General features: G+C 46.2%; 1 protein-coding gene across 3 annotated transcripts in view; it reads right to left on the bottom strand.

The window, feature by feature from the left end:
• The window catches only part of SETD1B (SET domain containing 1B, histone lysine methyltransferase), a 53,521-nt gene extending 26,768 nt beyond the window's left edge, over nt 1–26,753 (bottom strand). For 2 of the 3 annotated variants that reach the window (XM_056326660.1, XM_056326661.1), the window contains exons 1-6: nt 26,124–26,753; nt 25,634–25,788; nt 25,084–25,182; nt 24,300–24,570; nt 21,390–21,502; nt 17,469–18,644 (exon numbers count right to left, since the gene is read on the bottom strand). In XM_056326660.1, coding sequence (XP_056182635.1) covers nt 17,469–18,644; nt 21,390–21,502; nt 24,300–24,570; nt 25,084–25,182; nt 25,634–25,788; nt 26,124–26,196 — 1,887 coding nt within the window. In that variant the 5' untranslated portion in view covers nt 26,197–26,753. Of the gene's footprint in view, nt 1–17,468; nt 18,645–21,389; nt 21,503–24,299; nt 24,571–25,083; nt 25,230–25,633; nt 25,789–26,123 lie in introns of those variants that run through there. The other variant, XM_056326662.1, reaches the window with a different exon arrangement.
• Nucleotides 26,754–27,541: the final 788 nt, after the last annotated feature.

The following is a 27,541-nucleotide window of genomic DNA, read 5'->3' as shown; positions in this document are numbered from 1 at the left end:
GAAAACCCTTCGGACGTGAGGGGGAGAGGACAACTGACCAAACAGGTTGCACACCAAGGCGCTGACAGAGCCGAGAACAGACTCCAGGTCCCTCTAACTTCCTATTCCCCAGCTGTGGCTGCTTCCCCACACTGAGCTCAGGCCGCACTCCTCGCTGCCCACGCTCTGCGTTTGACAAAAGAAACAGCCCTAGTGTGATACACTGTGATCCCAGGGTGAAAATAGCCCAAATTCTCTAATGCACAACTCCCTTCCCAGACTCCTTCAGCAGAGCATATTAAAGAGAACGAGACATTTCAAACCTGCCACATTTTTTACGCCATCACCCAGAACAAAAAGGAAGCCTGAAGATGCACACCAGCCACCTGCAACTCTTCCTCAAAGCCACAATTTCAGTGAAAAGCTCCTTTAAAAAAAAACAAACCAACACATTCAACTCAGGCCCACAGAATCCCACCATTCACTTTGCTAACAGAGTGAAATACCTCTGGCTGTTCAAAACCTACATATTGGAGCAAAGTGAGGGCTTCAGAGGTATTCCCAAGTTCATTTTCAATCTGCTTTTAGCTAAAGAAAAGCCTGCAGGTTCCCCATGTTCTGGGCAAAGCACGTGAAGAGGAGCCAGGCCTCTGAACTGCCCTCTTTGCTTACTGGGAGTACAACACTCGGGCACGATGACATGGCAGAGGGACCATGCTAAGCATTCACACCTCACAGTGTCAGGCATGAACAAGGCAGACTCAGCACTGTAGTTACAATACATGCAAATATTTTTACTTTGCTAACTATAATTATAGTTATCTCCCTCTGAAAGAACACACACAAGGGTGGTACTTTGCTGGTGTTGTAGAAGGGGAATACGGGAGGGCAGAGCTACTCAAGCTGGTTTGCCAGCAGTTTAGCTACAGCAGCAAAAAAAAAAAACCCCACAGAGCTGCCTGCATCTTCCCAGGTGAGCTTTCAAGCCTGTCCAGATAACTGTGCTGTCACCAGCACCCGTGGTGGCCCATGTCAGCCAGCACACCACCACTGCAGCTGGATCTACGCTGAAGTTTGTTTACTGCCTCCTCCTTTGGGCATCTAAGAGAGTACCCATCCTCCTGCTACTGTCAGAGCAAGCAACTGCAATCACAGCAGCTTTTAATTGGGACAGCTTTCAGGTGTATTTGTACTATAATAAAATGCCCGGCTCAGTAACAGGCAAATTGAAAGATTAACATTACAGATCAGTGATTATAAATATCGTCAGCAACATGTATTTCTACCTCAAGAGCTGAAGACTGCAAGATTTTTATATAGCTATATATTTATACAGCACTTTGCAAATCTAACTCGCAGGCAAAGGTTGTAAACAAAGCAGAGCAAAACACAGATCAGGGCAATGGACTCACTGCTGTGTCCCACAAAATGGGGCACCAAAAAAGCTGCAATGGAGCAGGGATTTCTCCCAGAAGGAGAGATGTTACTTGGGTGTTTTGGTTTCTTCATTATCAATTGCTAAAGTATCTTTTGCTACTTGAAAAAGAGAATTCAAGCTCTTAAGATGCCAATATCCTACCTGACACATACACTCTATTGGTTCAGCTTGTGTTTTGGTCTCGTTTTTACCTGCAGTGCTGCTTTGGCACAGACAATTCTCCCCACGCCTACAGGGCTGCACAACGAGTAAAACAAGTGACAATAATATTGAAGTACTCATTGTAAACATACAGCACGGTAAACACCAGCCGAACTTACACCACTTTCTTTTTTTCTTCTAATGTCAAAAGGGAACTTTTAAGTTGATACTTCAGACCACAGAAGGATAGAGGGAGAATTCCCCAGACGTCCCCATCAGTCCCAGAACAGGGGGACAGGGGTGAGGAAATGCCACCATGGTGCCTGTTTGCATCTCCCAATGTGCTGCCTCAGGTGCTGGTCCCTAATTAGACCATCCTGTACATGGGGAGATGCCACAAGCTGGGATTTGGAAGGATGCAAGGAAGGAACTCACCTGGGCTTTCAGCACACGGCAGGAAAGGCTCAAGAGGGGGAGGCACACAGAGCTAACACTTACAAAGGGAAAAGGTCTCCTCTCTCACTTCCAATGTTTCTTGACACTAGAAATATAAGTAAATCAACTTGTGTTTTTAAGGACAGATGGAGAGCTGGAAGGCTGCCCAATGGTCCTTGCCATCATTAGAAAATCTAGTGAATTAAGATGACAAAAAGAGCTGAAATTACTCCTGTATGATGGGCAGAAGTGCCAAAGACAGCATCCCAGACTTACGTAAAACTGCACTGCCAGTTTCCTGCAGGCCCTCTGATGCACTGAGCATCAGAGATGGGTCTCGACACTTCAGTGCACCATTTCAGACTCCAGAGGGGATTATCCTCTGCCTTTTCCCTGCAGGACAGTGGAATAACATCAGTGTCTCCAAGGAAAGGAACGGAACAGTAGCTTCAATCAGTATTTCCCAAAGCAAAGCCCCTGAATGTTAGACATAGGCCATGAAATGGTCCATGACAAAACCAAAAAATAAAAGAAAATTAATGCAACAATTGAACAGGAGTTCAGGCTATTTTTGCTTGACTGTACATAGACTCTCCAGTGGCTGTATCAAACAGGGCATGGATTCTTCTTTCCAAAAGTTGAGATGCATTCTGGAGTAAGAAGCACCCATTCAGGAGCCTCTATGCATTACCATGAGATAAAACCCTTCTTTTAGTTAGCAAGCAATCCAAGGAAGGACAGATAATTCTACAAGAAGCAGAGGACAGAGATGGGAAGCAAATGCAGTGCCGTTAGTGGTCGGAGGTAACCAGATCTTCACTGATTCAGAAACAAGACAACTTGAGAATGTGATCTCAAGGGGAGAAGACTCCACCAATGTTCAGTAGTTTCAAAAATCCATTCTCTTGCCAAGAGAGCACCACACTTCAGTTTTCAACATGACTGTCAAGAGCCCACTGCAAGAGCTTCCTAGGGCAGCAATCATCAGAGCCATAAATTAAGTCAGTGGATGAACATCTGCCAGATTTGCCTCAGCAGAAAGCCTGAAGAGGTAAACTGGCAAAGAGGGCAATAACTTGCCAAGGGGGTTGCTCTGTTTTTTAGCAAGTGTGTTACCTTCCACAAAAGGGGTGGCTTAATTCAGATCTTTCTCTCTTCTGAAAGGGAAAGGAGGCTCTGAACTGCAAGCTTCATGGCATATGATGCAGTTACACTGCTCCTGTTGGCAAGATCGCTGAAGAAGAGCTATTTGGAGATGCCAGATATTGCCCCTGGGCTTCCAGCATGCACAAGAGACTCACTGGTGCCTGCAGACAGCTCTAGGAAGCATGCAGGCTAACATAACATCCTTTAGGTCCACATTCATCAATGCAGAGACTTCCAGACCCCCTGACCGCATAGATTTGAGCGGAGACAAACATGAACATACAACTGGACAGATCACAAAATACAGTGAGAGTATGAGGCGGGGGAGTCACTGGCCCCCAGCCCAAGATCAGGGATGCCTGGGCAGCCCATGCGTGCCCCAATGCAAAGCTTGCCTGGACAGTCGTCCCTTCTGCATTATGTGAACAAATCCGAACTGGCAGGGCGAATGTGTGCCAATTCAGGGGCTGTGTCATGCGACCATAGTGTTTTTCATCACATATGAAACACCCTAAAATTGGATTTACCATCTTATGGAACCATGGCCTTTTCCCTCAAGTCTTAAGTAGATCTTATTAAGGGGGAAAAAAGGTTTCTTTATGGGGGGAGGAGGAGGTAAGGAAAAGGAAGGTGGAAAAGAGAGAGGGGTGTTAACATTGGGGAGCCATGTAACAAGGCAGGCTCTTTCCACAGCAATGGTTGTTCTGGTTTCCCTATTTCAGATGGGGGGAAGGGATAGCTGAAGAGCTATTTGCAATCTAACTTCAAAGGCTTTAGTCGACTGGGAAGCTAAGTCATGCATAAAAGGATGGTAGAGTGGCAAGAAAATACCCCCTACAGATAAATTAGTCAGGGAATGTTCTCTGCTTCTCCCAAAGACTTTCATACAGCCAGACTGGCTTTACCCAGGTAAAGCCCTTTTCAGACACCAGGTTCAGTGGTGCAGAGTCCTGGGAACAAACCAGCCAAATCCAACAGAGGAACTAAACAGTCTCTCTGAAAAAGAGAAAGGCAGCAGTAAGCATGCAATAGGCTTCTCTGTCATTTTCTGCCATCTCAGCTATTATCAGTAGATATTATTCTAAGGTCTGTCCACACACAAAAGATGCAGAGCTTAAGGCAGCATCTCCCTCCCTAAAGATGCAAAGCAAACCATGGAATTTTGGAGAAATCCCACTGTATATGGAGAATTCATTTCCCAAATGATTCTGAATTGCTCCATTCTGTTCTTCACACCGGCGTGCAGAAATGCACCCTCATTTCTAGAGAGCAGAAGGTACTTTACAATCAAAGATAAAGGGAATTGGCAATACTAGATCAGAGTCCACCTATAAATAAAACAAAACAAGAAAAAGCAGTAACTGCATGTGCAGAGTACACAGATACCTTACAGTTCAGTGCCAGGCAGGAGCTCATATGCCATCCCCTGAGCTTACCCTCATAATTAAACCTTAGGTCAAATGAAGCCATGAATTCAGATCTTGCTACCAACAAGGTGATAAGCAAGCAGATAAGCTTTGAAAACAGTCTAGCTTCCCAGCTGATATCAGCCTATTGAAGACTAGGTTGTACACATACTTTATTTGAACAACTTCTAATCAGCAGAACTAGGACAGTTTGATAGTCTTCCCCTTTTACATACTACTACTATACCCTCGAGTATCTGAAATCACGTGGCTATTACAGTTATGGCAGCATTTTCAGTGCTCCCTGCACTTCCAGTTAGTACAACAGCAGTTTCATTTGTAAGACCTGGATGCCTGCAATGTAAACCATGCAACGTTGAGTCTCCTCAGAAGGGAGGGCAGAAATGTAGGAATCAAGGTCTTGAAGGACAACAGACAAAAGAAAAACAAGAGGAGTTTTTGTTAGATCATGCATCAGTATCATCTTTTAATGCTCTTCTGCTGGCTGCCGTCTGCTCTCAGACCCAGGTGCCATTAGCATATCCTGAGGCAGCAGTTCAGACACTTGCCTTCCTTCTCAAGAGGCATCTCAAATAATGAGCCTGGCTTCTCCCTCCCCTCTCTCAGAGTTTGAGCTTATCTTGTCCTGAATTTCTAGGGCACAGTCCTGATCTGCTCAAGTGGCTGGGAAGCAAAGAGGACTAACTTCTTTTTGGCACGCACAAGAAAACCCAGGAACCTGTAGCCCACAGCTGATGGAGGTAGCTTAGAACAGCCCCTTCCAAACAAGCCTTTTCCAAAGTACAGCTTTTACTTTCCAGAAAGTGTGGAACAAACAAAAGGAAAGAGTTAAAGTCCTGATTTTTATGTGAGCCTTTCCCTTTCCTGAACAGTTTTGCTGAGATTTCATGAGTCCTCCACTGTTGGCCCGGGAGGTCACACAGACACAGCACTGCTCTCCTCCCAGCAGCTCTCTTCTATCCCAGTACCAACTATTCAAGAAGTAGTACGAAAGCATGAAAGAAGGAACACTGTGTTAATAAGGTCTTCCGGACCTCGTTAGCATCCTGACTGCAGTCACGGTGGCAATACAGTATGTTTTCAAATAAAAAAATCTGTGGCCTCCGGTTCTGGAGACAGCCACTGTCATCATCCCAAGAGAGGACAACAGGATCTCTGCTGTGTTTCTGAAATCCCCAGCAAAGCTACTGCAGAAGACCATTCAGCCAGTCCATCTGATCTTGACCGTCTGACAAAAAGCATTAACCACTTCGGATGAAGCCCCCACCGCAGGTGGTGCAAGTGCTCCAGGCCAGCTGGGAAGAAGCAGTACAGAATGACCCCGGGGAATGAAAGGCTCACAGGACAAAAACACCTCTAACTGGCTTCGGCCAGACTGCGAGCCCTTTGCAGCAGTGGCCACAAATGATGACTGGCACCCTAATGAGCTTAGCAGGCTCCACTCATTTTCTGAGCATTACAACACAAGCTAACAAGTCCTTCCCAGCAAAGTGCCGTCGATGCATTAAAACCCAGCTAGACCGCCGGTGACGCTTCACTCCAAGGAGCCTATTTCAAACAGCTAAAGCAGCTGAGTACAGATGCTCTTCCTCAAAAGTAAGGGTGAGGCCAGCAACAAACACTTCCCCTTTGGTAACATTTCTCTTCTCTTACGGATCTTCTCTCTGGAGGCATCTTTATTTTTTCACCGCTTTATTTCCTGCTTAGATTTTCCTTCTCTTGCTGTATTCTGATTCAACTAAGTGCAGTCAGAAAGGAGAGAATCAAGCACATCTGCTGAAGTACATAACATGTTCATTAAAACAATAAAAATCTTCCTCGCTCTAAGACAAAGCCTAAAGCAATATCCAGCCAGAAACACCTTCCAAGTTGTCCCTCTCCGAAACCTGCTCAGTGAGGGAAAGGCAACTTTTTCCCCATACCACTTCTCTTGGGTGATGGAAACACAACCCTTGTGGTTGCCAACTGTTGACTGATTCCTTAACAAAAATAATCTCTGTGCAAGACATGACATTTCTCATGGCCTTCTAGAAGATACCAAACTTCTGCTATTAAACTATCCCTACTATATGCAAAATAAATTGTGTAACCACAACTGTTCTAAATTACCAGAGTGGAAATACCCAACGGCTGGGCTGCATTCCCACGGCCATTTGTGCAGGCATAAAATATTTAAAAAAAAAAAAAGACAAGAGGTAAAGTACGCTGATTTTCCCACCTGTCGCCTAATTAACAAGCAGGAGGTTGAAAACAAACACATGGAAATACTTTTCATCTAGAGCAAAATTCAGCTATGCACCTCATTGCCACAGGATACTACAAAGACTCAGAAGTGCAGATGGGTTTAAGAAATGATTAGATGTTTGTGGAAGACGGGTCCACCAACAACTACTGAACATGATCGTGTCCTAATCTGATGGTCATGAGTAGCAGAGAGACCCCAGGGGAGCACCACCGCATACATCCTGGCTGTTGGTGGGGTTTCTGCACAGCACTGACTGCTCTGACCTCCCACTGAAGGTCTTTCAGCAACCTAGAAGAAATAACCCCCAACACCACAGACAACCAAGGAAAGGTAAAACCTGCCTTTTCCTTGCTTACTCATGGGTTAGTCCAAAGTCTCTTTCCGTTCTCTCTTGCAGCAAAACCATAATCAAGCGCTACTACAGATGACCGCTCAAGCAGAAGGGCTGCAGGCACATGGGCAGAGCCCTTCAGCAGCAGCCACCAGTGGCAGGTCCCCCATGCTCTCTGCTCCTCGGACCAACCACCCCAGCCCTCAGGCTCTTTCAGGCCTCCCCATGTTGGTGACAGCTTTACTCACTTCTTTAATGCTTGCTTTAAAGAGCTTTGGCAAAATGATGAGTGCAAAGCCCCACAGAAGCACACCGCAGCACAGCATCTCTCCGTACCTGAGCAGACATACTAAACCACTCTCAGTCACACAGCGGTCATTTTTATTTTTTAAAGCAGCTTTCCCATTAGATTGGTTCATTAGTTTGAACTTACATATGAACTCTTGGAAAGGCAGGTTACTCATTTAAAGAGCTGTGTGAAACAGTTGTGAGAAAGACACAAAACCAGCCAAACACAGCTCTGTGCTCATGCAGTTGCTGATTCAGGTGACCAGCTGGAAGGCACAGGCATTTATTATTATTTTTTTTTTAGCAGTTGTACAGGAACAGCTGGCTTGGTGGTTTGCAAATAATAGTTTTTTGCTTAGGATGGTTTAGCCTCAGCACCTTTTGAAGCACCAGAGCCACATGGCACTGCTTATTTATACCACATACCATGATCAATACATCTCACTGGATGTGATACTAAGGTTGTGCCTCAGTAAGAACAGAGTTACACCGTGCGATACTCTTGATACTAGAGCTCAGTCAAAATGGTAAAAATACTTCAAAAACTTGGTCATAACATGGGTTCAACATTCATCCTTCTCACAACTCAGTTTGTATGTTTAGCCCCCAATTCACTTGCAATAAAATCTAGTCCTCACACCATCGCCATCCCAACTCAGAAGTTTAGAGACCACTATTGAGCTGCCCTTTTGATTTTTAGTCTTTATTAAAGGCATGGTACTATGTAAAGCTCAGGTTTTCTTCAGCTTGGACACTGAGAGCAGACCCACACAAAACCTTCCAGAGCAAAGACAGAGGCCATGTGCAAGCTGCACCTACCGCACAGTGGTTAACCCCCCCAAAACAGTGCAAACCTACCAGTGCAGTTCCTCATGTCTCCCTCGCCTGCCTCCCCCCCTCTCTCCACAACCCCAGAGCAATACACAGCCTCCCGAGCTGGGCTGCAAAAGCCAACTGGCGTTCCCCCAAAGGACTGTGCACCCACAACAGCCATGCCAAAAAGCACCTCCCTAACTGCAGCCTTGTGCCACAGTCCTTTTGGAGCACATGCACCCCAGCAACGAGCCAAGACAGAGTCATACAACAAGATTTCCTCAAGCTGAAGTCTGAGCATCCAACCCGGCAGGGATCACGGCTTAGTTCTGGTGTCTTGCAGCTAGGCTGGGTGCTCCCTGCTCCCAGCAAATTTAAAAGCAATCCCAGCATCAGGTCTCCATCAGGGCTGCCTTTTGTCACCAAACTCACACTGTCTTCCTGCCAGCTCTCACTGACCTCGAATACACCTCAAGTTTGCAAAACCATGTGCTGTTACCACTTTTCCGATTTATTTTGGGAGATGCATCCCACCTGACATTGTATTAAAAAGCAAAGAAATTCACTGAGATTCTCTTGTCAAAATGCATCCTTTCACACACATCTCCATGGCATGTATTCAACCAGTAGATTGCCCTTCATGTTTTACTGTAATTTGAATAATTTTATGCAGTACTAAGGATTTTCATATTTTCCAAGTAATTTTTTTCCCAGACAAGTGCAAAATACTTGTAGCACCATGATAACAGTTGCTCGCATTTATTTGCGTCCTTCAAAGACAGTATTTCAATTATCTGCACTGGAAACTCCCAGCCACATCTGCGGACCAAAATGCCACATTTGGCAACCACTTAGCAACAAGGACTGGATTGGGAAAGTGTCCCCAGAGCCAAGCACCAACATTAAAACCAGCTCCTGCTTCCATCAAATAACACTATCACCTGAATTATTTTTTTTTTTTTGCCTGGGACACACAAGGCACCAGAAATAACAAGCTCCTCCAGGAGAAGGGAAACCTGGAAAGATGCTGCCTACTTCAGCAATCCCTCCCCAGGCTCCAGAGGGAACACCTCCCCAACATGGGCAATGCACGTTAATCCTGCATAGTGGCACGAAGGCACACCACTTGGACATAAGCACAAAACTGTATCGCTCACTGCAAAACAGCTCTTTTGGGAAAAATCTGGATATAAGAAAGCAATTCACACTCCACATCATCAACAAAACCAGCAAACAACCAATTCCTTGATCAGGCCAGCAAAGGGCCATTTCAACCCCACGAAAAACCAAACCCAGCCCTTCTTCCACACCACCCAACCTGCACAATCCTCAGCCCTCTTTTTCCTAAGGCTCCATGCCATCGCACTCATTGATACAGGAAATCTGGGCAGTGGTGAGCCCGAGGACATCCCACCCTGAATGCTTCAAGATGCAAGCAAAGGGGAAAGATAGGAAGGACTGGACCCTGGTGAGACCATCTCTGCTTCTCCTCTTCCTCCCCTCCTCACCATTCTCACAGCCTTTTTCCTAACGATCTCCCTGACTTACTGCCTGATATGGAGAAAGAGAGATTGGGCAAAACGCAGGTGAGGTGGTCAAAGGTGTGCAATAAATTGCACTTAGTACACAGTTATCAGCTCCACATAAACACATACTCCACAAACCCACACATTCAGAGCAGCCAACAAATCCAAATGCCACTCAAAAGCACCTGAGTCAAAGCACCCAAGTCTCAATGAGTGAAAACTGGAAGTTCTGCTACAGCTCTCAGACCCTTTTGCAACCAAACCCTCCAAACCATTAGAACTCTCCCAGCTTTGAGTTCGAGCAGCAGTTTCGCTTCCTCCCTGCGCTGTGCCTGCGCAGCACGCACAGTGCCCTCTATGCAAAAAGCGATTGCTGGAGCCCAAGCCGCGAACAACTTCCTTTACTCAAACTGCTCCTGAAGCAATACTTTTGCAACACCCAGAGGAGTGAACCTATTCCAACCTGGGGAGAAATTAGAAACCCCAGTTTGCCATCTTGCTATTTTACATGCATCTTGACCTCACCATGCCTGTCTGCACCACTGGAACCTTGCAAAAGCAGTCACTGGCTTTATTTTAAACAAATAAAAAACATTTTTAAAGACTTTTTTTTTTTTACCTTTTTTTCTTTTTAAAGACTTTGTTTTTAAACAAGCTGAAAAATCTGAGCTATCTTTTTATCATGATGAATGGGCATTTCCAAAAGCAAGCTCTGCACTTTCATAATAAATCCTGAGACAGCAGTAACACGTCTGGGTCAAAGGAGCCCTCGTGGGCAGGTACGTGATGAGCAGAGTTAACGAACTCACAGGTTTCGTTTTGAGTTTTGCCCCATCTTCACTAGGTACAAACAAGTACCCCAAACCGAAAATTAAAAGCAATAGAAGGGGGCTGGCAAAGTCATGGGACTCAAAATTGATGTATACGGAAAAACCGTTCTACTGGTGAACTGTATCTATTTAGAGGACTCCAGGAAAGGCAACAGCCAGCAAAAATTTGAATAAGTGCTCGTCTGTTCACTGCTCTGTGTCAGACACAGCCACATATAGAACACAGCGGCTGCTCCGTCTTCTTCACAATCAGACCCAGAAATTAGTGCTGTTCTGGCGGCTGCTAGCACAATATGCTAACAGCAATTATTTTCTCAATGTTTCTACTGATTACCTAAACACTGGCACATTTTCTCAGTGTCACTGCATGTTGCAACACACGCTGCCATCCAGTAACTTATCTGCATTCTCCCTTGGTCACTTTTCACAACCATCAGATGTGAAACACAACTAGAATGATAATGGGTTGGAGAAACTGCAAGGAAAACGTGTCATTTCAATGTGAGGCTTCACAGCCTGCATTTATGACATCTGAACATTCGATATCATCACTGCTAAAACACAAGTGTTGAAAAGAATAGGAAGAACTCTGTAAGCAGCAAAAAGAAGATGCCAAGGGCGCTCTAACTGTAAATGGTCTGCAGAGCTCAGACTTGCAAATATTATTCTGCCATAAGCTATATGCTCTGGTTAAACATTGTAATTTGGATCTAAGTTTCCAGTGCAGCAGAGCATCTATAGATTACATAAACACAAAATAGGTAGTGCTCTACCTATTAACAAGAGATTCAATTATACATACCCAGTCCACCAAGAACTGAAAATTTACAGAAAGTCACTGGTGGCAAAGTAGGGAACAAACTGAGCTAGTGGCAAGAGTATAGTCACAACTGATTTATAAAAAGGGACGGCAATGTCATCTCTATTAGGTATGCAAAATGCAAAAGCCTCAAAGTCTTGGCCTGGTATAAAGAGAGTGAAAGAACCACTCGGCCTCCCAACCACAGCCTGCTTTCTATTTTTCAGTTACACTCCAGAGCATTTCACCATTTCTAGTGCTGTTATCAACAAGAGGCATGTTCTCTCATTCTACTGAAGCTGTCAGGTATCCAACAAACCCAAACCACAAACAGTCAGGTGTTTCTCTGTTTAGTTCCCCCCCTCCCCCCGCCATGAGCATACACATATGAGGGGGGTGCATGACCAGGAACACCAGGTGAATCCTATGCAATTCTGCTCTGAAAAAGTGACTGCAAAAACCACACCAGGCTTGTTACCTCTCACTGTTTCCTATACTGAACACATCTGGCTGGTCCAGACCTCTGCTCTGCTAACCACCTGCCTTGCAAGCACTCTGGAGCCGAATACAAAAAGTCAAAAGTAAAATACAACTTAGCAAACACAAAGCAACTTCCCTACTTTGTGTACATTTCTGCAGGAGCAGCAGGTTTTCATGTGGTAAGTGAATCAGATGTAAAGGAAGCAGTCCCTGCCTGTGGTCTTCAAGTATCAGCTCTGGAAAAAGAGGTAACGTAACAATATCCTCCTGCATTTCCACTGCTTTGGGAGCCAGGACACCCTTACCTTGGTCTTGACCAGGTTATATAGGAACCGACTCTCAGCCCTGAGCATCCCCAGGATGATGCAGGGCTGCAGTCCTGCCCCAGTGTGCTCCCTCCGCTGGACATGGAGGCTGAACAGATCTCTGAGCTCTCAAAAGGGTCCAGTGTAGTGTCGCATTTAAATCACCTTTTGAGGGATTTGTGTGCTGCCTTTCTTTTCTGAGCAAGCTTGAACTCCACAAGATCCCCTGAAGTCCCTGTGGCTTCTCACTGCTGCTGTGCATGGGTCAGAGGGCAGAACTGAACCCACAGTTTAAGCAGCTCACTCATTTTAATTTCACAGGTTTAACATGGCTGGTGTAATTCACATATAAAACCACAGCAGTCATCCAAATCTTTGCTGCCTGGGCATTGGCTGGCTACATTTCTGGAAATTTGTGATCATAACGTATACCTATTTTTTGAGTTTCCATTAGGAACCGGTTCTGTCAGGCATGATCACATTCACAAGAGCTCAGGAGGCAGGAAAATTTGAAAAAGTGTTTATGAGACTGGGCATAAATCACAGCTCTTGGGTTTTTCTCCCTTCTTCAATTAAAAAAATACATTCAGAACAACCATTCCCCACACGTACTCCCCCCATCTCCCTCCAGAAATGATGAATCCCACTCTAGCTGTAAATTGGATCCCAGGTGTACCCATATATATTATACATACATAACAGCTACTTATGGGCATAAGGGCTCTTGCACAGTTACTGTGGAAACCAAGGTATCAAATTTCCTGGCTCTTACGACTCTACCTTCTCAACCTTAATGTTCATTTACCTTGAATAAATCACTTCTGCACTCTCCAGCCCAGAAACATCCCCCAGTTGAGTGTGTTTGGGTTCATCTTTAGGAGGCTCCCTCTAACCCACTGTCAATGTCCCAGGAACATGGGGCTGCCTCTGAACCCACACAACCCACAGGTGGGAACAGGGTGCAGGAGCAGAGCATCCTGTTTCAGCCAGAGACTGACCTGCTCCTGCACAGCACAACTCCAAGGGGCATCAACTGCTCCTGGGGCAACCACTGCAGGTACTGCTGGCAGAGAAACCCCCTGCAGCTCCTCTCGCTGCCTGGACAGCATCGGGGCACTGCTTTCTCTCACAGGTGCTCGTGACCACTAAAAGGTTGAACTTCGCTCTGTAGGAAAGGGGAATCATTTACCAGCTACTGAAACACAGCCCAGTCCGTACGGGATGCTGCAGCACAGAGCAGCACAAGGCACGATGCAGTGTCTTGAGGAGAATATCATCGCATCCTGCTAAGGCTCCAGAGAGACAATATGACACTTCAGCATAAATTTCTTCCAGTTCTGGCCGTGACCACACAAGAACCCGAAGATACTTCAACATGAAGTGCAAATTCAGCCCAGATGTAACCTCAGGGACTTCAGCAGAGCTCACTGCAGGACTGGGCCTGACCCACCTCATCTATGTGTAAGCACAGAAATTCTCCCTGGGTAACCGTGAGAGGATCTGCTGTACACACACACACAGCTTGTCACAAGGATGCTGATGCTGTCCTGTAAGAGGCAGCTCAGCATCAAAAACATTTGCAACAGCCGACAAACACTGAGAGGTGCTGGTGACAGCAGCAGCTTTCATGGCCTCTAGGGCTGCTGTGCACTGTGTGACTTCCAGTTTGCTCCCCAAACCATTTGCTAAAACTCACAGCAAGCACAAGAACTGCTCTCACCTCATTCATGTTTCAGGATCTTCACTTTTATGATTATCTTTGGCATTTTTAAAGCACCCCTCCCATCACAGTAACTAGGCGCTTAGCCAAACTACCAGGAAGACAGGAGTCTTGATCCCACAATTAAAATGTACCTCTGTATTTATAAATCTCAAAGAATACTATTGTCAGTCATACGGTCTTCCTAGTACACACTGGCTACACACACAAACTAAAACGTTCATGAGCTGAAACATGAAAGGCATCATCAATATACAACAAAGTGACTTGTTACAATCCTGTCACCCTCCCCAGCACACACAGGCAAGGCCTCTTCCTGTAACAAGCAAAGCAACAAGACCTGGCTCAAATGGGATGTCAAAACATCAAACTGTACTTACTCAACCTTTGCACTTCTGAAACAGCAAAGATCCTGTGAAAAAAATAATTACAATTCTTTCCTTGTTATCTCTCAAGAACATAGGAAGGAAAGTTTGTATATTGCTATCCTCAAAAATTTTCCTAAAATAACAAAGCAGCTCAGCTGTTTCCTTTCCTTGCCATCTTCTAAGTTTATTGAAAAAGCCCTCTCTGCCTTGTTGCCCTGGCTGACAGGTAGTGCTGTTTGTTTGTAAAGGATCCCTTTCCTCCTCTTACCTCGTACTGCCCACATCCCACTCTTTTCCACCTCTCAGTGCTCGTCCCTTGGCTAAGCTCAGCAGGACTTTCTCTGCAAACCATAATCAGTGCTCTGAGATTAGTCGTAGTTAGGTGTTGCAGACAGATGCATAGCCCTTCCCCTCCCACACCCGAACTCCCTGCCAAGCTCTGGCTTAGGAGTATCATACCGGATCTTGAAACCAAACTCCGGGGTCTTGCATGACAAATCAGAGCAATTGCTGGGGCTTGGCTGTACCTCCTTTATTTATGGCAAGTCTGGGGTGGTTAACTTGCCTGACAATCTGACAGCGCTTCACCTATGGAACAAATGTTACCATACTGGCGATCATTGACAAAGATCATGCTTGTTTTGACAGGAAACAGGAGTAGGTCCTTGAAAAGCACCTATTGTCTCAGGAAAATCCTCCCTGCAACTTTGCTGGCATCCTTATGAGTCCTGAGATTTTCCCAGCTAGAGCACCCGTTCTAAGAGAGCTGGCCTGGGGCTGCTCTGACCCTTGAAGAGCCAAATATGAAGTAAATAAGAAGTTCAAACTCTACGCTTTATTGCTTCCTTATGATTCTTAAGGAGACCTCCCTACACTAACATACCATTGCTGCTCTGCTCCCCATGCCACACAGTCACTAGAAATACTCGGGATCTGCCTTCCTTCTGTTTTGCTGGAGGATTCTCTGAACGACTGGAAGTTGAATAGCGGTATCACAATAGGCTGAAGCTGGAGGTTCAGCTTTCCAGCCCTTAGACAGAGTCAATGCCCCTCTCTAACTCAGTTGGAAAGCTGCAGCTCAAATTTCAGCCTATGTTAAGTCACTGTTCAGCTCTGCTTCTTCAGCAAAAGAGAGGGAAGCCAGGAGAGCCTTTTTCTAAAGCAAAAAACTTGGGGGGAAGAAGGGCGGGGGAAGGAAGCAAAAACACATGGAGATGTTTTTTTGTGCATCAGAAGGAGCAATGAAAGGCGCAGGCAACTTTTCCAACATGCCAGAATAGCTTAGTGTGATTTGTAACCAAGAGGAGGGTTGCATAAACAGCTCCAACAACAAACATCAAACTTCTTTGAGGGGAGGAGACAATTAAGGCAGCAATGACCTGCACCGAGACCCTGCTACCACCTTTCTGACTTCTGCAGAGGATAGAGACATTTATATCACTTTGTATCACAGAACCACAAGCGCGAACTTCTGACACCAGCATCTCATTAAGGGGAGACAAAGACTTAACATGGGCTTCAACGTCAGCACACTTCTGCCCCATATTGCAACCCACAAATATAACATTCCAGCCAGTCCCCCAAGGCTGATGTCAGCTACCCAAAGTGCCTGACCCCACATACCGTGCTGGCATTCATTCATCTTCCTAAATATGCTCAGAACTGGCTGCAACCCACTTGCATGAGAGTAAGGACAGCAGATACAAGCCCAGAATGGCAAGGAGATGAGGGAAGCCTTCCTCATGTGTTTTTTTTAGATGAGGGATGCCTTCCTTGTGCTTTTTTTTAAACAAACTGAGAGTTATCCCCTCTTAAGCCTGCCAGACCCAGCTCAAGCAATCAAAAATTCCATTCCTAATTAATACATCATCAGGTCCCACCGGCCAGGGACTTGCCTCCCAAGAGGGGAGCCTAGGCCAGGCTAAATGATGAATGAGAGACCTCAAGCAGCTGAATCATTTCTATAAACTGGCAACTGCAAGGACAAGCAGGTTTGGAAAGGCATGTAGAAAACACAAAATATCCAGTACAGTTACAATTATTTTTTTTTCTATTTAGCACTGAGACCTGCACTACCTTACTGCTGCAGTGGTTTTCCTCCAGTTAAGCACTCTGCAAAGCCCACAGCTACAGGAGCAGCTCCTCCTCTCCTAAAATGCAGCCACTTCTCGGGTGAAAATGTCACAACTGTAGACCACTGGAGGGAAATCCACTCTGCCAGCTTAACCCCAGCAAACTTTCATGAGAAATTAAACTGATCTCCCACACTCGGGACACTTACAAAAGACCAGCCTTCTTGGATGGCTGAAGTCCCCTTACTGCAGAGTTCATGCACACTAGGGACAGCAGTTTCATCTGCTGGCATGACTATTATAAATACTGAGGAGAAAAAGGGTCTGGCATTTGCCAAGATCTGTATTTTGACTGTTCCTTGACACAACAGAAGAGAACCAACACATCTACTGCAGCGATACTCACATTTGTTGCAACAGACCTCCCAAACAGACACACCATGCAACGTAATTTCTCTGTCTGCTGGCACCATTCCACACTGTTAAGCTCTCGCTGTCCCTTCAGCCACAAATGCCCCAGCAGAGGCAGCAAGCTCCACTCTATTATTGGAAGACTCAGTGGAGCACATCCCCCACAAGCCAACTACCTCCCCCTTTCAACTGTGCAAAGCAAGTATTAAAACCCAGCAACTGTCTCCCATTCAAACCAGATGGTATAAATAGCTGGAGAGCTATCAAACAAAGTATACATTCAATACTTCAGTGTAACATGAAAGCCCCATTAAGCAAATGTGTGCATACATGCACACCCATGCTCAGGGACCAAAGCCATGGCAGAAAGCGCTCAGTTAACTCCTCTAGTGGCTTAAGTGTCCATCGACACTCAGGACATTCACACAGCACAAGCACTGGCCAAGCGTCCATGGCTCGTGCAGTCCTTGAGCTCTCCCGAAGCTATAAATTGCAGCAGGCTGCTATTATAAACAAGGAAAGCTGGAGACTGGCAAGTTGATTAAGACCATCACTTTGTGTCACGTCTAACTCATTTCCAGCTGCCTTGAGTAACAGAAAAAAACCACCAGACACCCTATGCTCTAACAACACTAAAAGAAAAGTACAATTCCCCACCCTGTCCAGCTCTAGAGATATGCATGGAGCTTCGTAACTCAGTTCCAGCTCACTTACCTCATCCATTTTTTCTGATGTTGGAGTCTGGTCACCAGGCACCATTTCTTTAGCCTCCGAGGTCTCAATTTTGGAGGTCCTGCTTAGCTGATCAATGGGAGTCATGCTGGCCTCTGATGTCCCCCGGGAATTCTGACTCAGAGGAGCCGTCCCAGGGATGGGCTCGTCATCGTCAGAGTCAGGTAATGGCGTGGGGCTAATGTCCTCCAAGCCTGTGCTGGAAGGGCGTGAGGAGGGCGTCTGACCTCTGTAACCAGGCTGAGAGTTTGAACCGTACATTGGGATGGGAGAAAGCTGGGAAGAAGAAGAGGAAATAGGGCTACCTTCCATTCGGATCTCATTATCCGAGTCATGCTCGTTAAGAAAGGGTAACTTTGTTCTCTGCTCTTTTAAGAGCATCTCAATCCTTGAGTCTAAACTGTTATGCTGCATTTCAGACTCCATAGTGGGGGTGCCAGGGGTCTCGCTTCTCTCTGGAGTCTGAGAGAAGGATGCTGTGCTCGGTTCAGGAGCAGTGTTCGAAGCGGGCAAGGGCGGAGGCTCCTCCTGTTTCTCCTTCACTGGGACAAAATCGATGTTAGTGGCAGCGCTGCTTTCAACAACCATCTCAGTAGGAGGTGGCGCAGGTCTTCGGTACTCAGTTTCCCTGGAAGTTTGGGGAAACTGCTGCTCATCAGATTGGGGAAATACAGCTGGTGCTTGGTAGGGAGAAAAGGCAGATTTGTAGCTCGAAGAACTAGAGTGGCTCAGGGGAGGAGTGTGAGAGAACTGAACTGGCTCCTGCTGATGGGATTTGTATGTACTAAACTGATGCTCTGTCCCTCGGTAAACACCTGCTGAGTTATGAACATAGTGATGTCCTGGTCGACGGTTGTAGGCGTCTGTAAATTTTGTTTCGTGTCTCCTGGGTTTGTACCCACTGTCCTGCCCAAAATGGTACACAGGTGTCGTCTGACGACTAGAATAGGTGGAATCCTGGGAAAACGGCGTCCCTAACCGTGGGGTATGAGGTGTTCCTTGGGACTGTGGGGTAAACTGGCTGTACGAGTTTGGGGTATCTTGCCGACAGCTGGAATAGGCTGTGTCATGGGAAAACGGTGTGCTGCTGTTTGGGGTAACAGATGATCCCGCAGAAGAAAGGTTACTGTCTTTCAGGCGCTTCAGGGAATCCGTCAACTATAAAAGCAGAAGAGAGAAAAAACACCTAAACACACACTTTTAAAAAATTACTTGTCTAATCTGCTTGGTTTTCAGAGGAGCGGAGTACCCAGGAGTTTGCACAGATGTCCATGGGAGAAACAAGCAAACAAACAAAAAAGGTTACAGCATCCCTGAAAACACAAATCATTATCCATTATTAACAGGCCCCTTTCATTTAAAAGAAAAAGGCAAGCAAAGTGGTACTTGTCTATAAGAGGAGGAAGAAGGCAGATACAACAGTATTCCTTAAAAGCTATACCCAAGAGCATCAGGTGAACACAATTCTTTTAGCTAAGAGTTTCAACTTATCAACTACATAAGGCTTGTCTAATTTGCAAATAGGAATGATAATTAAGAAAATTCCAAGACATTAAATTATCCATTTGTCTTCTTTTGTGAACAAATCAAACCATACAAATCAGCAAAGTGCCAGTCCTGCAACCAAACCTAAGCAGCAGGGCTCTGTGTTGGTCCAGCTGAGGGAGCTGACCCATCAAACATTCATCTATAACAACAAGGGAGAAGACTACGCATATAAAAAGCACAAAAAAGTTCTCAACTGCCAGAAACACCTTTTTAAACCCCTTGTCACAGGCAAACGCTCAGGTAGAGCACTACTGATTATGGCATTTGAAACTGAAACCCTACAAGCCTACAGAGCAGCAAAGTAATGGCTCTGCAACTCACTTCATAGGCACATTCAGGGGGTTTCTAGGAGCAGCCCTGCTCCAACTCAGACTCTGCTGAGTCATAACAGTGCCACACTAATCATCAGCGCCAAAATCAATTTTCCATAATGCAAAGCAAGAGCTCAGCGAGAACCCTCCTGGTAGCAAAAGAGGCTGGACTGAGCTCCAGCTCCCCAAAAGCACACCAGGATAGCGAACTGGTGAGACTACAGGCAGGCTGCTCCTCTCACAAGCACTGGTAGGTAAAGAAACCCTTAAAACGACCTGCTTGTAACACGCCAGCACCATCAAACTCAAGCTGAGCTCTCACCTCCCAGCTATGCCCACACGCACCTCACCCACTCAATAGCATGGACTTGCTCTTGGTGTGACCCCCTAGAGACCATGACCACATGGACATCAGGAGTTTCTTCCTCAGCTGTTCTTAAACCTATAGGAAGGGTCAGGAACCAGCCATGTGCCTCTTGCTAAAATCCACATCTCTGCACCTTTGGTGTAGATGTGATGAGGGTTGTTTTTCAGTGGGATTTGGATATGGCCTGGAGGCAGGGATTGCGGCTCACAGAACTGTCAGGTCTTTGCTGCTCTGCATGAGGGGGAAAGCAAGTATCAGGTGTATTTCACTAAGATACAACAGCAAACAAGTTTGCTGGGCAATGCTAGTGACAAGAACATGATGCAAACAGTTGAAGTTACCCACAAAGTAATAATTTTGGTGGTAACTGGCGGGGCAGGGGGAGGAAATCTATTCAGGATAATAATATAATATATAATACATGAACACAGTAACTAGAGAAACAATCTTTAAGAGAATTACAGCAGGGACCACTTTGGGGGATACCATCAATTAAATGGTTTGCTGTGGACCTTGAAAAAGGAGTATGAACCAATCAGTCCATGGTTTTTTTTGAGATGTGTAACCGGCAAAAATGAAAAGCCAGGCCTTGCTCACAGTGGGGCTCCCAGAAAAATCATTACTTGCCTCCCTCCTGTCTTTAAAAACACCTTGCTGGGAGGTAAGGAAGAACTAGCCTCTTTATGATTTTGTTAAAAGGATACTGTGTTTTTTGCCTTGTTGCAGTTGGAGTGGTTGGTGGGAGAAGAGGAGAATTTTGTTTTTGCAGACCAACAGGATTTTCACATTCAATGTACAGCTCTCACCTGTCCTGAAAACATCTGATCACAGAATTAATGAAATTATGGCATTTTAAGAAGTCGTAAGACTGCAGAGAAACAGAGAGGAGGGAAAAAAAAATATCTCTGCCAAATCTCTTTCAAATGTGATGCCTTAAAGTGGGTTCCTAAGCCACAATCGGGAGCCAAAGTACATTTAGAAAACCCAAGAGGGCTGATGACTTCACACGAACAGGCTTCACTTCCCCCTCATCCTAGTGGGGTTCACAAGGGAGCAAGTAAATGTACAAAGCCATTCAGAGAATCGTACCCTAAGTACCGAGAGACACCAGAAGCCCTCAGAAATTCTGTCCACTGCTTTTATTAACAACTCATTCCAGTGACTTATTAAGATTCTGGAAAATTGATGCCACTATTCACAGACACCTTCCATCTTTTAGCCTTTAAGCAAGGCTGAAGAACATACACACTAAGGATTACATACTGCAGACACTAGGTCAAATGTACCACTGTAAATCATTCCCCCTGACTTCAAGGGAATAATCTCATCTCAGGGACAGATCTGATCCACTCCAAACTGCAGGAATTTCTAATGTTAATAGGGCACATACTGTCGGTTCTGTAGGCATTCTTCATTCAGAAAGACAAAAAGCACTTACCATCTATGCAGACACCGGCATACGGATTAGCCACATGCACTGCATTCGCAGAGTTACATTTGCTATGGCAATTATGAGCAAGTTATATTTAAATATGAATTAGTAACATCCACTGAAACTACGACAAGACAAAAAAAAAAGGGGGCTAAATTAAAAGTGTTAAAACACTAACGTTGATGATGCATTTGTTTTGAATTTTCTAGAAAGTTATTCTTAAAAAAAAAGCCAAGCAAACATACCTGGAGAGTTTCATTCACAGTTGGTGATACATCCTGTTCGGTGCCTACAGGAAGGGTCTGAGGAGTGTAAAGACCATTAACAAGCAGTTCGTAGAATCGCATGCGGGTTTCACCTGCACAGACCACAATGGAAGAGTTGGTTAAACACAAACACCACAGTCTATGTAAAAATACATATTCTTGACACCTGCACGACCCTGCTACCACTCCCAGCCCGCTGCATCTGTGCAACTGAGGAGCAGGAATCACCCCTGAGGCTCACAAGGATCATTTTAAAATCATCTGCTGGGCAAGTGAAGTCAGATACTCCCTTCTGCAGCCAAGACAAGAAGGTTTCTAAAATCCTTTTCCTTTTCTCAGCCTGCTTGGCAGCTCTGCTCTTTACCATGCTTTCTGGAGAACAGCAGTTTCCCTCCTCTCCAAAGCACCAAGCAAATAGCTTTCAGATTTGAGAAGTGAAACTCTCACCCAAGGGACAAGCCTCTGCCAAGACCCAGAGCCGCTTCAGAAAGCTCTCCCAACACACCTTGCTAGAAACTGGCTGTTACTAATGCAAACATGATGCATGGGAATGCCGAGGACAAAATCATTAATGCTGCTTTTCCAAAAAGACACTTACTGATCCTTTTTTCCCTTCCCTGGTTTAAGGTGTGCTCAGTGGCATCCTTCGAAGAATAAAACTCCCTGTGAATCACTCTGTGCAATGTGAAAGCAAAGCACCCCTTAGCACAATTCCGTGTAACAGAAAAGCTTGAATAAATGCTGCAGATGAGGTTATTTGGTTATCAAATCTCATTTCACAAAGTCTTGAGCCATATCCTCAACTATGTAAACTGATTTATTTCAATTAAAGTCATGACAAAATAGATCTCTTCACTACAAGAGCTTGAAGAGATACTTGAAATATTAACACACACCGCCCCCACATACGACTACAATGCCATGGATATAGAAGTGCTAGGCTTGCTTAAGTAAATATACAGTAATTGCTACAAAGTTTCAGAATTCTTCCTGGATCCCCAGTATAATGCAGTAAAAGTTACAATTTCATTTTCAAAGAGGTTTATGAATGTGAAGTGATTCCCACCTATCTTCTCTAAGGACAGATTCAATGTGTCCATTCTGTAGATAAACTGAGGCAGAGAAGCTGCTTTAAACTAGCCTGTCTTAGATGAGAAGACTGGATTTATTAGTTCCAGATTCCCAGGCCTGTGCTCTGGCCAGACAGATAAAATGACACCTTTGCTCCTAATATTTGTTTTGCTAGACTATGAAAATAAAGTTTTTGACCAACCTTTCATTCTCTTTAAAAGCTGAATACTAGAAAGAAGTGTTGAAAACTATGTATATATATTTTAAGAACATCCTAACCTGCTGATGCTATTTTAGGAACAACATTTTTTACTTGATTGTGACAGATTATAGCACACTGACAGTTTCACTCTTTCAGAATGAAAGAGATGCAACAATGGAAAAAAAACCTGTATACAGCTGGCAAACAAAACAAAAATGCAATTTGAAACTAAGACTGCAATGTCTTCTCCCAAGAAACAGAAGCATAAAACCCCCTCATTTCCCTGATGCACAGCTAACTTTCTTGAACAGCTGCCTGTTCAAGACTTGCCGAGTAGTTTATAAAAATGGAGAACAAGTAGGAATGTAGTACAATCAGCTTGTTTAAAATGCCTCTCATTAAGACATCCATTACTTATGAGCCTGCTTTAGCTTCCATTATTAAACCTCCAAATGGTTAATTTGTTCTTAAATGTAATTTTTACCTTTGAATTTCAAAGTAAGCAGGAGAAGCCTGTCTGCAAACATTAATGATACTAGAATTTCAAAGTATACATATGTAAGGTCAAGCTTAGCTCACAATACAAACTATTATATTACTACTACTGTGATTTTTCTCCTACCAGTGATCACTGTCAATAAACATCCTATTATACCCTCTTACCACATGTAGCACACCAACTGCCATATAGCTTGTGCACTAAATTGTTGAAACCTTTTAATACAGAACAAAAATACCCACGTTTTTAAGCAAACAGTGTTAACAATGTCCTCTTCCCATGAAAGAGTGCAGCAAGCCAGTTTTAAACTAGAAATGCCATGTTTGGAATGAAGAAGTACAAGCAGCAACCGATCGACACCACCTCAGCTTTAGACGTTTTCTAAAATTCAGAAGCATTTTTTTAGCAAAGCCCTCCACTAGCACACTTGGAGGAAAGAGAAAAGACAAAGCAGTGAAATGCAATGCTTTCATACTTCCAGAGGCTTTATTGGGCTCCCTAGGGCTTGGGTCTGGGGCTGAGAGTTGGATACCTCCCGGACTCAGAGCTCCTGTCACTTTAAGAGACAGTCTCACACTTACACACTCGCACACACACTGACAAGTGCTGCGTGTGCACTCTTTTGCTGCCAGCTTCCAGTTTGCTGCTAAGTATCAATGAAATGCCAGGCACGCAGAGGACAGCACCCAGCCCTGCTGCTGCCACCGCCAGAACACAGAGATGTGGGTCCCGGTAACCCCCCCAAGGTTTGCCCAAAAATCCAAAGTTTGCAAAAACCAGGTGCCATGGGGTCCGGCAGCCCCAGGAGGTGGGCAGCCTGGGACAAGGAGGTGGGTGCACGGGAGGGCTCCAAGGGCAGAGAGCAGGGGACCAGGCAGGGGACACGGGCAGGATGGCAGCATTTTGCAAATTACAGGGCTGTCTCCTAGCAACAGACAACACATTTGGCTCCACGTGACTTGCAAAGGCCCCAGAAACCAGACCCGCTCGAAGGGGGAACTGGAGCACTCCCTTCGTATTTTTAATCACCGGGTCTTTATGGTCTGCAACACTCTCTCGTTTTAGGAGAGGGGCACTGCAAACCCCAAACGCACGGGGCCAAAATGTGCCCCCTCACCTTTTGTATCCAGCTCCACGTGGATGATGTTGCCCATGACAGATGTGTTGTGAAGGTGCTGGACGGCCTCCCGGGCTCCCTTAACAGTGGCAAAGATCACTTTGGCGATGCCCAGGTGCTTCTTGTTCTTGGGGTTGTACAGAATCTCCACCTCTTCCACTTCACCATATTTCTTGCACATGTCGGTCAAAAAGTTTTCACGGATGTTGTCATTCAGCTTGGCAAAGGTGACCTGCTTGGGAGGCACTGGCCCCACGTAAAATTCATCAATCTGGAAACGGGCACAAGGACGGAGAGGGGGACATGATAAAAAAAATTATCATTGTTAACGAGCGTGGGAGAGGGCGTAAGGATGACACAGGAGGGAGACGGTTAAAGCATCCTGCAAACTTTGGGGGGAAAAAAAATTGCCTCCAAGGCTCTGGGATGAACCCCGGAGCTGAGCAGAGCCTCTGCCGCTGCAGCCATTCATTGAAACTGGCTCCTTTCCGGGCTACAGACATGTATTTCGAGCTGTACCGTCAGCAGAGAGGCCCCCTCCACCGCCCCCCTACCCGAGAAGCCCCCAAGACACAGCTCCAAAACCTTCAAGTGATCTCGTTAGGCAGACACATTGATTTCTCGTTATCTTTATAAAAGAAGATTGTTGTTAAACAGTCTGCCAAATAATAATGTTAATAGGAATATGACTGTCATTTAAACGGTCCATTAAACTACTTGAAACTGAAGCTTCACTCCCAGATAAACAAGAACACAGAGCTAAACCCAAAAGTCAGGGCAGTACCTTGAATTTGGGGACAGACAGCTCCAACTCCTTAGTTTTGGTCCATATTCGCCCTATTCTGGGATCCCTGACACAATCCACAGGAGCGATTCCCGAGTTCTGGGAGGAGGAGGAGGAGAGAGAGCACAAAACCAGCAATAACAGGGCTTGAAATTTAAAACACAAATAAAAGAAAAAATAAACCCCAAGAAAGCACAGGCTGTCTCAAGGGAAGGGGAAAGCACGCACACACACATATACACACACGTGTCAAATTGCAATACTGCTGAGAAATGCACACAGATTGGAAACACAGAAATAAAGCTGCAGGTTTGGGCTCCTCGGGCTCCTGACAGTTGAATACACAGTGTCAGGTGGCGGTAACTTTGGTGGCTGTGTGTGTCCCCCCCGAACCCCTCTCCTACACACATGTGCTATGGCAGGGATTACCACGACCCGGAGGGACCCCCACCTCCCAAAACCGCCGGTAAAACGGAGTCGGCGGGGGGGCAAAACACAATGGGGGAAACCCACGACACCCCCTCCGACCCCGACCCCCGCCTTCACTCACAGGCATGCTGAAATGTTGCCCATCGTAACGGTAGAGTTTGTGCTGTCCTTTTTTCAGAGCCGGGTCAATAATCAACTTGTAACTTCTCCAATGGTGATTTCTTTTCTCGACAGAAGTGCTGGCTTGCGTGCTGTTCTCCATTCCGTTGATCCAACCTGGACGGGGGGGTAGGGGGGGAAGGAAAGGGGGAAGGGGAAAAGGGAAAAAAAAAATCCACGGAAAACCATAAAGTTAAAACAAAACATTCAACAAAGACCTCTTCGGTTTGGGTGGGTTTTTTGTTTTTTGGTTTTGTTTTTTTTTTTAAACGAGCCGCCTGCTCTACACACCCAGGCAGAAAGGAAATCCACCGCGAAGCGAGCCCTAAAATGGGGGAATCGCCAGCCGGGTCCCCCCTCCACCCCAGCCAGACAAGAGGCAGAGAGGGAGGAGGAGGAGGAGAGGAGGAAGAAAAAAAATAAAAATAATAATAAAAAAGACCCAATCTCACTTGAACTCTGCTTTTTGCCATGATCTTCAGGGTGCTTGGCTTTTTCCCCCGCCTTGATCTCTCGGAAAGACATCGCGCTCGGCGGCCGATCGTCTCCGGGCGGCGAAAGGCGAGCTCCCGTCTCACATGGGGCCGGTTACCGGCGCGGGCTGGCCGCCAGGCTCCTGCCTCCCGTTTTTGCGAGCCACCACATATTGTGTGTGCTCGCTGCTGGCGGCGGCGGCCTCCCACAATACACCGCTGCGAGCGCCGCGAACGCCTAACCGCCCTCCGCCGCCTGCACATTCACGGCGGCCGCGCGGCGCAGCCCCCGGCCCGCGGCCGCCCGCCGCCGCCGCCCCGCCGCCGCGCGCCGCCGCATGGGCCGCCGCCGGGGTGGGTTTATTTTTTTTTCCTCCCCGCCCCGGGGTTAACGGCATGCGGGGGGGCGAGTGGAATCTGCCCGCTGCATTTACCTTAGCGCAAACTGTTTCTAAACAAGATGGACCTATAGGTGGGACAAGTTGGTTGTTGGGGTTTTTTTGGTCTAGGTTGTTTGTTTTTTTTTTCTCCTCTTTTTAGGGGTAAGACTTCAGCGAACCCGGACCGGGTGGCCGCAGGCGGAGCGCGCAGCCCGCCGCCCTGCTGCAGCAGCGATGGGAGAAGGCGGGGGGGGGGGGGAAGGGGGGAAGAGAGAGAAGCGGTAGCGGCGGGGGGGGGTTGGTGGTGCTGCCGTTCGGCGACACACAGCCGGGGGGGGGAAGCAGTTTTGCTTATTAAAGGTCCGGGTCCGGCGGCAGCCAATCAGCGGGGAGCTTCCATTTTGTTTTAGGTATTAAAGGCCGGGCGGCGCGGTCCCCCCGCCGCTCGCCGGGGCGCGGAGCCGGGCGGAGCGCGGCGGGCGCATGGCGCGGCTGCACTCGGTCCGCGGCAGCTCGGCCGCGGTCGGGCAATTGGCTGGTTAAAGGCAGCGGGGCGGCCGCAGCCAATGGGCGAGCAGCTTCCATGGGGCTTGAGTTATTAGACGGCGGTGTAAAAACATCCTTCAGCAGACAGCTAAGGAGAGGCCAACAGATCAGGCAGCCATTTTTCTGCAATGGAGCGAAATGGCCAACTGGGCTTTTCCTTTGTTCCAAAAGGGGGATCCGCCATGTGAATCCACACCGTCCACTTGCGGGGAGCGCTCGGGGTGGTGTTAGTCTGGCACCATGCTTAGAGGACTCACTGAAGAAGGAAGATTTGACCCCCCCAAAAAAAAACCTAAAAAAAAAAAAAAATGCGGATTTTTTTCCCTTATGATTCGGGATCCATCTTTGTCTTGTGTAACTAGGTCATGGCACACCCTATGTCAGCAGTTAACAATTTCGAATGCCAAAAAAAAGTAAATACATTATTTTTCAATTTTTTTTCGTTATTTTGTGGGTTTTTAAGCTTTGTAC

Source organism: Falco biarmicus, chromosome 1 (genome assembly GCF_023638135.1).
Source record: "Falco biarmicus isolate bFalBia1 chromosome 1, bFalBia1.pri, whole genome shotgun sequence".
NCBI classification, from domain to species: domain Eukaryota; kingdom Metazoa; phylum Chordata; class Aves; order Falconiformes; family Falconidae; genus Falco; species Falco biarmicus.
This window is presented reverse-complemented; position numbering and strand designations above follow the sequence as displayed.